The sequence below is a fragment of the Pseudophryne corroboree genome, chromosome 7 (genome assembly GCF_028390025.1).
Source record: "Pseudophryne corroboree isolate aPseCor3 chromosome 7, aPseCor3.hap2, whole genome shotgun sequence".
In the NCBI taxonomy this organism is placed as follows: domain Eukaryota; kingdom Metazoa; phylum Chordata; class Amphibia; order Anura; family Myobatrachidae; genus Pseudophryne; species Pseudophryne corroboree.
This window is the reverse complement of record NC_086450.1, coordinates 94,397,187-94,412,695: the sequence shown is the minus strand read 5'-3', so window position 1 is coordinate 94,412,695 and position 15,509 is coordinate 94,397,187. Positions and strand designations below refer to the sequence as shown.

General features: G+C 47.9%; 1 protein-coding gene across 2 annotated transcripts in view; it reads right to left on the bottom strand.

The window, feature by feature from the left end:
- SP3 (Sp3 transcription factor) overlaps window positions 1–10,707 on the bottom strand; it is a 147,030-nt gene extending 136,323 nt beyond the window's left edge. The window contains exons 1-2 of one of the 2 annotated variants that reach the window (XM_063933438.1): window positions 10,348–10,707; window positions 10,068–10,183 (exon numbers count right to left, since the gene is read on the bottom strand). In XM_063933438.1, the coding sequence (XP_063789508.1) occupies window positions 10,068–10,183; window positions 10,348–10,354 (123 nt within the window). In that variant the 5' untranslated portion in view covers window positions 10,355–10,707. The remainder of the gene's footprint in view (window positions 1–10,067; window positions 10,184–10,347) is intronic. The other variant, XM_063933439.1, reaches the window with a different exon arrangement.
- Window positions 10,708–15,509: the final 4,802 nt, after the last annotated feature.

Below are 15,509 nucleotides of genomic sequence, written 5' to 3'. Positions count from 1 at the left end.
ATTTCAGATTTAAAATTGGTCTCACCGAGCCGTCCGGCTTCGGTACCACAAACAGCGTGGAATAATACCCCTTTCCTTGTTGCAGGAGGGGTACCTTGATTATCACCTGCTGGGAATACAGCTTGTGAATGGCTGCCAAAACTGCCTCCCTGTCGGAGGGAGACTTTGGTAAAGCAGACTTCAGGAAACGACGAGGGGGAAACGCCTCGAATTCCAGTTTGTACCCCTGCGATACTACCTGTAGAATCCAGGGATCCACTTGCGAGTGAGCCCACTGCGCGTTGAAATTCTTGAGACGGGCCCCCACCATATCTGAGTCTGCTTGTAAAGCCCCAGCGTCATGCTGAAGACTTGGCAGAAGCAGGGGAGGGCTTCTGCTCCTGTGAAGCGGCTGCATGGTGCAGTCTTTTTCCTCTTCCTCTGCCCCGGGGCAGAAAAGAGTGGCCTTTTGCTCGCTTGTACTTATGGGAACGAAAGGACTGAGTTTGAAAAGACGGTGTCTTTTTCTGCTGATGTGGAGTGACCTGGGGTAAAAAGGTGGATTTTCCAGCCGTTGCCGTGGCCACCAGGTCCGATAGACCAGCCCCAAATAACTCCTCCCCTTTATACGGCAATACTTCATGTGCCGTTTGGAATCCGCATCCCCTGACCACTGTCGCGTCCATAACGCTCTTCTGGCAGAGATGGACATAGCACTTATTCTTGATGCCAGGGTGCAAATATCCCTCTGTGCATCACGCATATATAGTAGTGCATCCTTTAAATGTTCTATAGTTAACAAAATATTGTCCCTATCCAGGGTATCAATATTCTCGGTCAGGGAATCCGACCATGCGACTCCAGCACTGCACATCCAGGCTGAGGCGATTGCTGGTCGCAGTATAACACCAGTATGTGTGTATATACTTTTTAGGATATTTTCCAGCCTTCTATCAGCTGGTTCTTTGAGGGTAGCCGTATCAGGAGACGGTAACGCTACTTGTTTTGATAAACGTGTGAGCGCCTTATCTACCCTAGGGGGTGTTTCCCAACGCGCCCTAACCTCTGGCGGGAAAAGATATAATGCTAATAATTTTTTAGAAATTAGCTGTTTTTTATCGGGGGAAACCCACGCTTTTTCACACACCTCATTTATTTCCTCTGACTCAGGAAAAAATATTGGTAGTTTTTTCTCTCCCCACATAATACCCTTCTTTGTGGTACTTGTAGTGTCAGAAAGGTTCAATGCCTCTTTCATTGCCGTGATCATGTAACGTGTGGCGCTACTGGACATTACGTTTGTCTCGTCACCGTCGACACTAGACTCAGTATCTGTGTCAGGGTCTGTGTCGACCCACTGAGGTAACGGGCGTTTTAGCGCCCCTGACGGTGTCTGAGACGCCTGGACAGGCACTAATTGATTTGCCGGCTGTCTCATGTCGTCAACAGTTTTCTGCAAATTGCTGACATTATCACTTAATTGTTTAAATACAATCATCCAGTCAGGTGTCGACTCCCTAGGGGGTGACATCACCAACACAGGCAACTGCTCCGCCTCCACATAATTTTCCTCCTCATACATGTCGACACACGCGTACCGACACACAGCACACACACCGGGAATGCTCTGATAGAGGACAGGACCCCACTTAGCCCTTTGGAGAGACAGAGGGAGAGTCTGCCAGCACACACCCAGCGCGCTATATATATATATATATATATATATATATATATATATATATACACAGGGATAACCTTATATAAGTGTTATTCCCTTATAGCTGCTGTTATTATCGTTATTTGCTGCCAAAAATGCCCCCCCTTCTCTTTTTTACCCTGATTCTGAAGCAGGACTGCAGGGGAGAGTCAGGGAGCCGTCCTTCCAGCGGAGCTGTGAGGGAAAATGGCGCTTGTGTGCTGAGGAGATAGGCTCCGCCCCTTCACGACGTCCTTATCTCCCGCTTTTCTGTGTAAAATGGCAGGGGATTAAAATACATCCATATAGCCCAGGAGCTATATGTGATGTATTCTGTTTTGCCACCTAAGGTATTCCGTTATATTGCGTCTCAGGGCGCTCCCCCCCCAGCGCCCTGCACCCTCAGTGACCGGAGTGTGAAGTGTGCTGAGAGCAATGGCGCACAGCTGCGGTGCTGTGCGCTACCTTAGTCTGAAGACAGGATGTCTTCTGCCGCCGATTTCACCGGACCTCTTCGTCTCTTCTGGCTCTGTAAGGGGGACGGCGGCGCGGCTCCGGTGACCCATCCAGGCTGAACCTGTGATCGTCCCTCTGGAGCTAGTGTCCAGTAGCCTAAGAAACCCGATCCACTCTGCACTCAGGTGAGTCCGTTTCTTCTCCCCTTAGTCCCACGATGCAGTGAGCCTGTTGCCAGCAGGACTCACTGAAAATAAAAAAATAAAAAACCTAACTAAACTTTTATTCTAAGCAGCTCAGGAGAGCCACCTAGATTGCACCCTTCTCGGCCGGGCACAAAAATCTAACTGAGGCTTGGAGGAGGGTCATAGGGGGAGGAGCCAGTGCACACCACCTGATCCTAAAGCTTTACTTTTTGTGCCCTGTCTCCTGCGGAGCCGCTATTCCCCATGGTCCTTTCAGGAACCCCAGCATCCACTAGGACGATAGAGAAATTCAGGAAAAAAAATCTTAAAGTAATGTGTTTATATGTCATCTTTAGGTTCAGTTGTGTGGTGATGTACATAATTCACTTCTGTTTGTCCACATATTTAATGATTGGCAGCCACCAGCACTGGTTTTGTATATTACATTGACCGTAAATAATTTGAATTGGTCCTGGGCCACCAGCCATGTGCCCCCTTGCAAGTACCCCGAGATGCCACGGCAAACAGTTTGAGAACCACTAGACTAAGCTTTAAACCTAAAACAGTTTTCTTTATTTTTTAAGCTAGTAAGCCACTTATTATATACATGTATTTCCAGATCTCTCTCACAGGGGGGAGTTCAATTGTTTTTTTTTTTTTTTGTCTCCTCTAAGTGATGGACAACAGTCTGATATTCAATTGTTTTGAAGATTGTGCAAACAATACACACCTACAATGGCCACTTTAATGGGTACACCATTAGAATACTGGATAAGACCTCCTTTGGCTCCAGAACAGCTCTTTGTGACAGATTCAAGTAGTTCCCGATAGAGATTCTGATCCATGCTGACCCAATAGCATCACTCAGCTGCTGTAGATTTGTGGGCTGCACATTCATGCAGCGACTCTTCCATTCCACCACATACCTAAGGAGCTCTATTGGTTTGAGATTGTAGGTTGTGGCATTTAAACAAAGCCCTACTGGTATTAAAGGTGCTAATATGGGCCAAGAAATCATTCCTCACACCAACACATCACCACCAGAATGAACCATGGATTCATGTTGACTAACCCAAATTCTGACCCTACCATACACTTGTTGCAGCAGTAATTAGGATTGGTCAGTTCAAGCAACATGTTCCAATCTTGAACTGTCCAGTCTTGGTGAGCCTGAGCCCACTGTAGCCTCAGTATCCAGCTCTAAGCTAACAGGTGCGAAACCTGGGGTTGTCTTCTGCTGCTTTAGGCCATCCACTTTAAGGTTCGACATACTGTACATTCAGAGGCTCTTCTACATACCACTGTTGTAATGCATGGTTTTCCAAGTTCTACCCCTTTCAGACCACCAGCTTGTAACTCGGATTATTGCACATGAAAGCGCAGTAACCCGGGTTGCTGTGTGGTCTGAAAGGGGCCAGGGAAAATATTCTGGGTCGAGTGACCCAGTGTTTCAACCCTGAAAGCAACCAGGTTTGAATATGGCGTCAAACTGGGTCGCTGTGCAGTGTGAACGGGTTGACTGATTGATGCGACCTGTTTCCCATTATCACTATAGGTAGTGTTCACTCTAAGCTTCTTTCGCAGGGCAATGCACCCTGCCCCTTTTCTTATTGACAGAAAGCACCCTGCCCGTTTGTGCCCGCCCTGCTAATCACCAAAGGACTGCCATCTCCCAGCGCCGTCACTCCTTCCCCCGCCGCGCTGATAGCTCTCAGTTGAAGGTGGAGATAGGGTCAGCGTGGAGGAGCAGCCAATCAGAGCCTGCGGTGTCTCCCGCCCGCCAGTCCTCCGTCATGCTTTGAAATTCCCTTTCACCACGGCGCTGCGCGGCCACGGCTATTCCTCCTCACCACGGCGACCTGGGCTCCGCCGTCAGCATCAGGAGACTGGACCCGTTGACCCGGCACAGCCCCCTCCTCCGCATCTGCCCATCCTCCCCTCCCTCTCAGTGCTCTCTCACCCTGGTGCAGTGTGCCTCAGTGCTCTCTCTCCCTGGTGCAGTGTGCCTCAGTGCTCTCTCTCCCTGGTGCAATGTGTATAACGTGCTCTCTCTCCCTGGTGCAATGTGTATAACGTGCTCTCTCCCTGGTGCAGTGTGCCTCAGTGCTCTCTACCTGGTGCAATGTGTATAACGTGCTCTATCTGGTGCAATATGTATAACGTGCTCTACCTGTCGCAGTGTGTATAGGTGGTTCTACCTGGTGCAATGTGTATTAGGTGCACTACTGTGTGGTGTAATGTGAATTGCCACTATTATGTGGGCATGCCCCTTCCCCACGAAACAACGCCTCTAAATTTTTGCTGCGCGTCTTCGGCGCGCACTGTCCATGCTTTCACCTATTGGAATGAGAGCACCAAGCATTATAGTATGTACCTAATTTTGCCCTTCTAACTTAAAAATGTGCCCTCCCGAATGAAAAATGTGCCCTCCCCGTGATCAGCACCCTGCCCTAAAAAAATCCTAGAGTGAACACTAATAGGGACAGGCTTGGCGGTCATCTAATCTCCAAGCACCACCTCTACACGCATCACCAAACCGGCAAAATGCCGGGCTGGGGACACCAGTGTGAAAGGGGCCTGAGAGTATTCGCACTTCGGAAGCACCCGTGTGCGGCTCCAGGGCGCAACCCGACAAATGCAGTCTGAAAGGGGAATTAGTCACCTTCTTGTCAGCTCTCACAAGCCTGGACAATCTATGCTAAATGTCCCACAGAACTGCCACTCACTATTTTTTATTTGGGGAACCATTTTTATGTAAACTCTAGAACAGGCTTTACCACTCTCTGTCCTCAAGGTAGTACACTTACAGTCCAGGTTTTAGCAATATCCATGCTTGAGCACAAATGACAATTAGTAACTCAGTTACTTTGATTTAACCATCTGTGCTGAAGCCTGGATATCACTTAAACCTGCACTGTCAGCGTGCCTTGAGGACTGATGTTGGCAATGCCTGCTCAAGAGCAAATGTTCTCAAACTTTGTTTGCAGGACCCCTCACAGTGCATGTTTTGCAGGTCTCCTCACAGAATCGCAAGTGAAATAATTAGCATCACCTGTGGACCTTTTAAAATGTGTCAGTGAGTAATTAATACACCTGCTGGGTTACCTGGAAAACATGCACTGTGTGGGATCCCGAGGACAGAGTTTGAGAACCTGTGCTCTATAGTAGGCCTGGCCAACCTATGGTTTTCCAGCTGTTGTGAAACTACACAGCCCAGCATGCTGTGCCACAGTTTTAGCAATCCCTGTGGCAAAAAATGTGGCGTGGCATGGCATGTTGCGATGTGTAGTTTCACAACAGCTGGAGAGCCACAGGTTGGCCAGGCCTGCTCTAGCGTGTTGTGTGTGAAAATCCCAAGGGATCTGCAGTGTTTGACATACTCAATCCACATCTGACACCAATAATCAACTCTACGGTCAGGCACTTATGCTGGGAACACACCTAAAAATGTATCTGTCTGATGGAAACAAAAATCTGGTGATGTACAGTGCCTTGCTAAAGTATTCACCCCCAAACAAGTCAGGGACAAAGTTGTTGAGAAGTACAAGTCAGGGTTGGGTTATAAAAAAATATCCAAATCTTTGATGATCCCCCGTAGCACCATCAAATCAATCATCTTCAAATGGAAAGAACATGGTACCACAACAAACCTGCCAAGAGAGGGCCGGCCACCAAAACTCACAGACCGGGCAAAGAGGGCATTAATCAGAGAGGTCAAAGTTAACCCTGAAAGGGCTGCAGAGTTCCACAGCAGAGAGTGGTGTATCTGTGCATAGTGTTCATTCTAGCACCCTGCACCTTTCAAATCCAGTGCAGTTCCTCTTCCCTTCCTGGGGTGTCGCTCTCTGCTCTGGTGCTTCTCGGCACACACAGGTCTGTATCACAGCATTGAGTAATAGATCAGAGTGTGCTGAGAAGCACCACAGCAGAGAGCGACACCCCAGGCAGGAAAGAGGAACTGCACGGATTTTGAAAGGTGCAGGGTGCTAGAATGAACACTATGTGCATGTGACCACAATAAGCCGTACACTCCATAGATATGGCCTTTATGGAAGAGTGACCAGAAAAATGCCATTACTTAGTTTTAAAAATAAGAAGGCACGTTTTGAGTTTGCCAAAAGGCATGTGGACGACTCCCCAAATGTATAGAGGAAGGTGCTCTGGTCAGATGAGACTAAAATTTAACTTTTCGGCCACCAAGGAAAACGCTATGTCTGGCGCAAACACGACACATCCCATCACCCCAAGAACACCATCCCCACAGTGAAACATGGTGGTGGTGGCAGCATCATGCTGTGGGGATGTTTTTCAGCAGCAGGGACTAGGAAACTGTTTCGAGTCGAGGGAAAGATGGATGGTGCTAAATACAGGGATATTCTTGAGCAAAACCCGTTTCAGTCTGCCTGTGATTTGAGACTGGGACAGAGGTTCACTTTCCAGCAGGACAATGACCTGAAACATACTGCTAAAGCAACACTCGAGTGGTTTAAGGGGAAACATTTAAACGTGTTAGTCAAAGCCGAGATCTCAATCCAATTGAGAATCTGTGGTCAGACTTGAAGATTGCTGTTCATAAGCGGAAACGATCCAACACGAAGGAGCTGGAGCAGTTTTGTCTTGAGGAATGGGCAAAAATCCCAGTGGCAAGATGTGGCAAAGCTCAAAGATCCTTATTAAAAGCGACTTGCAGCTGTAATTGCCGCAAAAGGGGGCTAGACAAAGTACTGACTTTAGGGGGGGTGAATAGTTATGCATGCTGAAGTTTTCTGTTATTTTGTCTTATTTTTTGTATCCAAAAAAAAAAAACATCTTCAGAGTTGTAGGCATGTTCTGTGAATGAAATGATGCAAACCTTCAAATAATCCATTTTAATTCCAGGTTGTGAGGCAACAAAACATGAAAAATGCAAAGGGGGGTGAATACTTTAGCAAGGCACTGCACGTATGGAAAAGCTGTAAAACGGACAAAAATGATTGTTCGGATAGATTTGTTAAATCAAACGGATTTAACCAATTTGTCTGAAAGACAAATCCTGTTTTCCAGGGTTTGGGTGCAAATGGTCAATTGTTATTTGCTCCAATACATTACCAAATTTATGTTCCCACTAGAGTGGCCAGATGCTTTAGACCACGTCTTCTCCATTCAGGTGCTTGGACTGAACCCTCTTGACTATGGCCCTAATAAAGACCTGGTCACTGCAGTGATCGCAGGCTGAAGCCCTATGTGGTGTGCGCAAGCTCAGCGTGCGCACAGGGAGATGTGAAAGCATCTCACTGGTGCAATCGTCTCTACCTGATTGACAGGCAGTTGCGGGCGTGTCAGCAACGTTGGCACAATGCAGGGGTGTCCGTACCGTTGCTGGAGCGGGCCGCGGCGGATGCGCGACGTCACATGCAGCAACTGCGACCCAAAATATTGCGGGTAGCTGCCTGCCTCCACAGCTAGACTGCATAGGCAGAGAGCTACTTGCCAGGTGTGAAAGCGCTTTTGCGTTTCAGCAGGGAGGGGGAGCATGGCATAATGGGCGGACCAGCCCTGTGCTGGGTGTCCCCCCGCATGTCAAAGATTTTGATTGTAGATGTGCATTTTTTCACACATCTGCGATCAGCTCTGAATCAGACCGTATGTCTGCATACTTCTATGTATTGAGTTGGTGCAATATGACCATGGCACTCGCACCCAGTGGCACAAACAACTGAATATGGCGTGAGAAAACAACTAAATTCCATGGGGGCGGTTCAATTTTTTTTTTTTTTAGATGCACCCAAAGAGACTAGGTTTAGCCACAAACAGTGGCTAACCCCATCTTAAGTCCTGGTTAGGGCTCCCAAACTCCCGCTGTGTTGAGACTCTGCTGGAATTCCAGTAACAGCAACCTACAGTAAATAACCCTGATTTTGCCCCTAAATCACACATTTTTGTTTGTAGTCCATTACAAGTATGCATTAAAATACACGACTGTAAGGCAGGGATAGGCAACGTATGGCACTCCAGATGCTGTGAAATTACACATCCCAGCATATCAAACCGCAATTGTAGCATGCCATAACAGCAAAACTGTGGCAGGACATGCTGTGATGTCAAGTTCCACAGCAGCTGACGTGCCGCATGTTGCCATCCAGAATTACTGGCCACTGTTAAGTGCAGCTGTGTGCATTACAATGCTCCTAACGGAATTGACCACGAAGAATGTAATCCAGAAATTACTTATTGAGGGGCATATTTATTAAGTTTGGTGAAGTGATAAAAGTGGAAGGTGATCAAGGACCAGCCAGTCAGCTCCTAACTGTCATTTTTCAAACTCAGCCTGTGACATGACAGTTAGGATCTAATTGGCTGGTACTTTATCACTTCACCGAGCTTAGTAAATCTGCCCCTCGGTATGTTGCTTTGACACTAGTTTCAGAATAACAGTATATATAAAAACAAAAAGCAGGACATAAGAGCCATTTAATGGCACCCAAACAATTTAACTTAAAACTAAAAAACTAAGGTCACAAACTTCTAAAAATGCAATACTGCATGCTGTGACTCTGGTACACCTACGGGATATAACGTACAGTGCCTAAATGTATACATTTCATCATAACAGCAAGATACTAATACACAGGTAAAATTGCAAATGAACCTCAGACAGACATGATCAAGGGACATCTGCCCAGTAAACTGTACCAGATGCTCCAAGCGCAAACATGGAGGATTGGGGACTAAATTACCACTGTAGAAGTTGGACAGCTCTCAACCACCACGCACATCCTCCCACAGTATAACTGACCTATGTTTATCATTTTAAGCTGTAAATGTATTAAAAATGACATCAAAATACCTGTATATTCACTAGTGCATTGCCTTATTTAATAGATGCATCACATATTTCCTACAAGACGGACTCTAGTCATGTAAATATGTAATGTGCGGCACATACATGCCATTCCAAAATATCTGGATGTGCGACAGTAGCACCGAGTATTTCTGGTCAGGGTAAGCAGCTCCTTAGGCAGGGGTACACTAGCATCTGACACTGGGGTAAGAAGCCTTTGCTGAGCATTGCTTAAGACAATTGTCAATATCTGACGAGTTCACTTTCTGTGGAGGGGGGGCTTTAATAAAAATAAATAAATGTCAAGGTGAACTGGGTCATCCGTGCATCCTGGTGCTGCAGAGGACCTGGGGCAAAGCCCGTTACTGCTGGCAGGGAGGGAGGGGGAGAGGTAACCTGCAGCAGGTGATCACACAGATACCCCATCCCTGCATCCAGGAAAACGGGCTCGCCAAGGATGGGCTGCGGGAGCCGGGGAGAGCCTCTAGGCTTCCACCCGTGTGCCCGAAGGGATGGTCGCGAAGGGGTGACCCCCTTCAGAGCCGGCCACCAGGGAGGAGGAGCGGTGGGAGGGTGAGCCGAGGAGGTGGGGGGTTCAGGAGGACAGATGCCCTCCCTCCCCCTAGGGGGGTTGTCTGCGATCCAGCCTGGGCTCATTACTTACCGCTCCGGCACCAGCGCCGCCACCACCGGGGAACCGAGCCGCAGCTGGCTGCCTGCAGAACGGGCGCAGACGGCGGGAGCGTCCTACCCACAATGGGCGGGCACAGAGGGAAGAAAGTGGGTGGCCGTAAGTCCGGAGCAGACACAGGAAGTGCGGTTCCCGGGTGCTTTGTGTGTTTTATGTGCCCGGTGTGTGCTGCGGGGGTGTGCGGGGAGGAGGCCGGGGAGGCCTGCGTGACGCCTGCGAGGCCTGCGGCCTAGCTCTTACCTGCCCGCCGCCGCCTTGGTCGCTCTCGTCGCTGCTGTGGCCGTGCTGCAGGTACTCGTTCTGTCCGTCGATCTCCAGGGCGGACATCTCCTCTCGCTTAACGGGCTGCTCCGGAGCTGGGGGGGGGGGGAGAAAAGACAGAGCGTCAGGCGGACGGGGAGCGCCATTGCTGGTGCCCGCGGGGCTTCCCCTTCCCCCTCCCTCCTCCTGTCCCTCACACCCAGACGGCGCCCTCCCGCCTCGGCTGCCCGGGGTGTGAGGGCGCGGGCGGGCTACGTACCGGTCATGGTGTCGGCGGCAGGATCGTAAGGGTAAACCAGAAAAAGAAAAAAAAAAAAAGAATCCCGGCAGCGGCACAGAGTCTCCAAAGGGAAGCGCTGGCGGGCCCGGGCAGGCTGCGCAGGCCGAGCTTGGCGGGTTACACGCGTGACATGGTTGGAGTGGGGCCGTCACGGGCGCGCTGCGGACGGAGCGGACCAGGCGCGTTTTTTTTTTTTTTTTCCTATTTTTGATTGACGGTGCGGGAAACACAAAAGGTGGGGCTTGCAGCCAGTACGGGGAAAGCGTGTGACGTCAGACGCACGGAAGGGGCCGCCTCCCCCTCCGGTACGCCATTGGAGGTGGAGATACGCTGGGGTGACGCTGATTGGCCGGCGGAAGCGTCCGTCATTTCGCGTTGGTCTCTCTGGCGTGTTTTTTTTTTTCCTTCTCATACCTCACCGCCGTCACCAACTCGGGCGCGCGGGCGGCTTCCTGCGTGACGTGCGCGCTCCCCATGTTTACCATCGCAGACAATGAGAGAGGGGGACGCAGCTACGCGCCCGCCGCTGCTGCGTGTTCTTCCCGCCGCTGCCGTTCTGGCCTAGTCCTCCAGTTGCACGACTCAGCAACGGCAGGCCCAGTTGCGTACCAATGAGGCCTGTAACAGTAACCAGTCACGCATAACGCAGTTTTATAAATGTTAATAAAGAGAAGGGAAAATAAATCCGCAGTTGTGTGGCGTGTCACTACAACCCCCAGCATGCCTAGGAGGCCTGACCTAGCCCAACCTCTGCAGATGCCAATGTGCAGTTGATTGGGGATGGCTCTGAAAAATGAAATTTTAGCTGCAGAACCATTTTTTGGGGTGATTAGTAAGAACTTATGATGGCATAAAACACCCTATCACACTATACCTGTGTTTCCCACCCTCAGTGCACAGGGCACGCTAAAGCTGGGTACATACATAATGGTGCAAACAAAAAATAAGGTTTGTTGGCGCTGGACAGATCCGTGTGAATAACAATTGGAATCAGCAGCCACCTCGTGAGGAGGTAGCCAGCCTCCTCAGCAATAGAACAATTAAAAACAAACACCAGGCCGGCGCTTAACTCCAATAATGATAGCAAGTATATTAAAAATAATTTATTAAGCTAGCATCAGAAAAATCAAAAAAATACACAAAAATTAAAAAATATATTAATAATAGACCAATGTTAAATAGCACATAAAACTTGGGTATATTGCACCTCAGTAATTAGCATTATACATGCATAATGGTGCAATGCATTGTAGAGCTGGGTACACACTAGAGTGATGTGTACCCAACCAATACTTTGGCCTGGTGGGCAGACGTTGAGCAATGTTTGTTCTGTCCTTCAGGTTTGATGGGCAGCACATCAAACTAGACGATGCCGTTAGTGACCGCGGGCACCTACATATCGGGCATGTGCCCTGCCTGATGTGTGTTGATGTGAGCACTGTGTCGGTCCAATCAGCCGGATCAGATGACATAACGCTCAGTGTGTACCCAGCTTTACAATATATCAAGTCGCTGTGCGCACTACATGATCCGGAGTACGATCATCGATGACGCGATCTATCGTTACATGCATAATGTCCATGGCATCGTCCCATCTGATGTGCAGCATGTCATTTGGAAAGATGGGGGTACACATTATAAGACAGTTGCTGTGATGGTCATTAGTGTTGCCTCCATCAATGGTTACAATCGATGGTGATGGTGTCACAAACCATCGATGGTATGCAACTATTCTGTGCATTATCCCATCATTAATTATGCACATGCGCAGAGGCTACCGCTGTTTCATTGTGAAGTCAGGAGTGGAGCTGAGCTGTGAGTGACAGCTCAGCCTATACAAGAGCCGGGCTTCCCGTTCCCGCCTCTCACAAACAGTGTAAGTGGCAGGGGCAGTGCAGGGCTTCTGGCTGAAAGCCTAGCAGCCCTGTTAAAGTAAAAGCACGGCTGAAAACGGCCGGGGGGAGTAAGAAAACCATCGGGCAAGCAGATATCATTGATGTTGTATCTGGTTATGCACCATCGATGGTAAAAGTATTCAACATTGTCCATGGACCATCAATGGTTTTGGTTTCAAATCATTGATGGTCAATGGCCATCCCTACCCAGCATCATCCAATGTATATTGCACAGTGTGTACCCAGCTTATGTTCCAAGGATATCCATGCTTCTGCAAATATGGTTAAATAAAAAAAAATAACAGGTACTACTTAAGTTCAAGCTCAGGTATGGCTATCCTTAAAACCTGGACGAGAAGTTTGTAAACCTTACTCTGTTAACTCCTAGTTGCTATGGACCGAAAGAAATAAGTAACATTTTGGTTTGTCACAGCTTGAATTAACATAGGGATGGCCATCGGTGTGGTCACCATCAATGGTTGCCATGATGGCAATAATTTAAGTGGCCATCCATGGCAGTCTATTATGCAATGGATGCCCACTTGTGATTTCACTAACTGATTGTCATCCCTTTTCTGTGACTGACTGGATCTGTGTCCCGGATCCTTGGAGGGGAATATTTTTTTTTTCAATTATTATGCTGTGCCAATGTCGTCGATGGAGGGAAACCATCTGGTTCTCCCCCCATCGATGGCAAAAGTATTCTACCTCTGCCATAAACCATCGATGATTGTGAATCAACGATGGTCGATGGCCATTCCTAAATTAACATGCATACCACGCAGTGATTTTGATTACCATATGTATGCACGCTCCCACTTAATGCACAATTCCATTGAAAAAGGCTTGTTTGAGTGGTGGCACTGTAATTCTGGCTGGTAATAGCCATGTTAAGTGTGGGGAAAAATAGGGAAGCGCTGTGTCCCAAAAAAGTGCAAACTAAACTTAATAACATACAAAATTATAGCAAGTGTTGTCTAGCAAAATAAATGCTATACAAAATTTTGTGGGGCATAAAAAATGCCTTAAGGTAATTTTTGTGTAATTTTAAGCCACTTTGTAAAAACCAATTTGTAAGAAAAATAAAAAATAAAAAAACCTATGACTCCCAGAACATCTTGGGCACATTTCCACTTGCAGCTGAAGGCAGTGGCGTAAGTTCATCACAGTTGCCCGGAGGCAAGATGAATATTGGTGCCCTCCTATTTCCTAAATTACCTATGACCTGTTACACTGACAGCAGACACTTTACTGATGGAGCTATTTGCTCCTGTAGAGGAAGCATGAGAATTAAAACTATATGAAGTTATGTGTAATTGTCAGAGAAGTATCTTCATATAGTTAAAATTCTCATATTTCCTATACAGGAGCAAACAGCTTCATCAGCAAGGTGTCTGCTTCCAGTGTAATAGGTTGTGGTTTCTAATCCTGGGTGTGATACCTGTAAAATGTGTATATTCAGTATAATAAAGAGGGTGTGATTTATAAGGTGCAGGGACCAGTGAGGAAGTCGGCCACTGAAAAGACAGCGACAGCTATCAATTAACTTAATTGAATGATGTCACAGAATGAGAGGAGAGGTGCCCCCCTTCAGAGCAGGAGCCCGGCGGCAGATGACTCCGTTGCCTCCCAGAGTTCTGCCTCTGTCTGAAGGAGTGTAACTGGGTGGTAAAGAAGATTTGCATTTAGCTAATATCACCCACATACTGCTTCTTTATCTATGCAAAATGTCTCCAGCAGCCTCACTGCAAGGTGCATGCCCACTTCCTATTACTTGCCATTTGCTCTGTAAAAGGAAATTGTGTCTACCTTTGTGGGTTCACCCGAACATGCATGAAAATAATAAACTAAAAATTCATATCCAACCTACTACCACTCTATAAACACCCCCTTCATTAATTTAAACTTTTATATTGTCATAACATACTGTTCAGTCTTCATTACGTGGGTCATTTTAGTGAGTTTCAGTGATATGCATTACATTGGTAGATAAGGATTTTCTTGTGAAGACTGTGCATGACAGGTATATTTATTTACGAACAGTTATTTATCTAGCACACATACATTACACAAAACATTTACATAGAATATTTCATTCACCTCAGTCCCTGTCCCAGTGGATCTTGCAATATATATTCCATGCTTGCCTACTTTCAATTTCTTCTCTACGGGAGAAGCACGGAGAGGAGACGCTGCAGGAGACTCCGGGGGGCGGGGCTTGGCTTTGACATCATCAAGCCCCGCCCTCACATCGGGAAAAGTTGCGATTTGCGGGTCCGCAGGAAGGGGGCGGGGCTAAAATGCTGCAATTTGCGTCATTTTAACTCCTTCCCCACCCCACAGATCCGGGAATACGGGGGATTATCTCTCCATCCTGCCCGCATCACTAGGGTGCGAGCAGGATGCGGGAGACCTGCCTGCTCTTCCGGGGGTGCAGGGGGCTACCCCAAAAATCGGGAGCCACCCGCAGCTTCCGGGAGAGTAGGCAAGTATGATATATTCCCTATCATATGAACACAGATACACAGTAGGGTTAATTTTTTGTGAGCTATATATCACAAGATCTAATCTTTTCCATCTCAGCGAGTGCCATAAAATTAGATCCTTTTGCAGGATTGTTGGTTGCCCTCATGGAAAATAAGAGTGCCTCCCTAGATGTACTGCTTTATCTCATGTAAATAAACTTGCTGCAAAACTATTATCTCATTAGTAAGGGCATTCGTTTCCCAAGACCACTTTCCAGTTTCTCCCATTAATGGTGCAATATGTTATACCCCTGCAATTCAGGTACAAATCCCAGTAAAAATTGGTGCATGATCTCACAAATCTGCATTTTTGCAGTTCAATAATGAGGCTGATTGGGCCTTTTTCAGGTTTGGTTGTTAGTGCTTCTTTCACACGGTTTTCCAATTATTGGGAAGCTGCGCAGGACCCATACTGTGCATGTGCAGTACGGGTCCTGCATCCCCGGATACAGTGAGGCTGCAGGCGTCAGGGGGCTGACAGTCTGCAGCAATCTGAGTGTGGGGAGAGCGCGGCGATGGGCTCCACTTTGTGGGAGTGCCAAGGCCAGAGTCTCTGTCTTCCAATGGAGATTTCCTGGCCTTAGCGACGGAGCTGCGGCAGCTAGCCTACGTAACCTCAGGGTTACTCAGCTGGCCAATGGTGTCACAGAGCAACCCGGTGCTACATACACGGACGCAGCACTGGATCACACATGCATACAGGAGGCGTCTATTCATACCA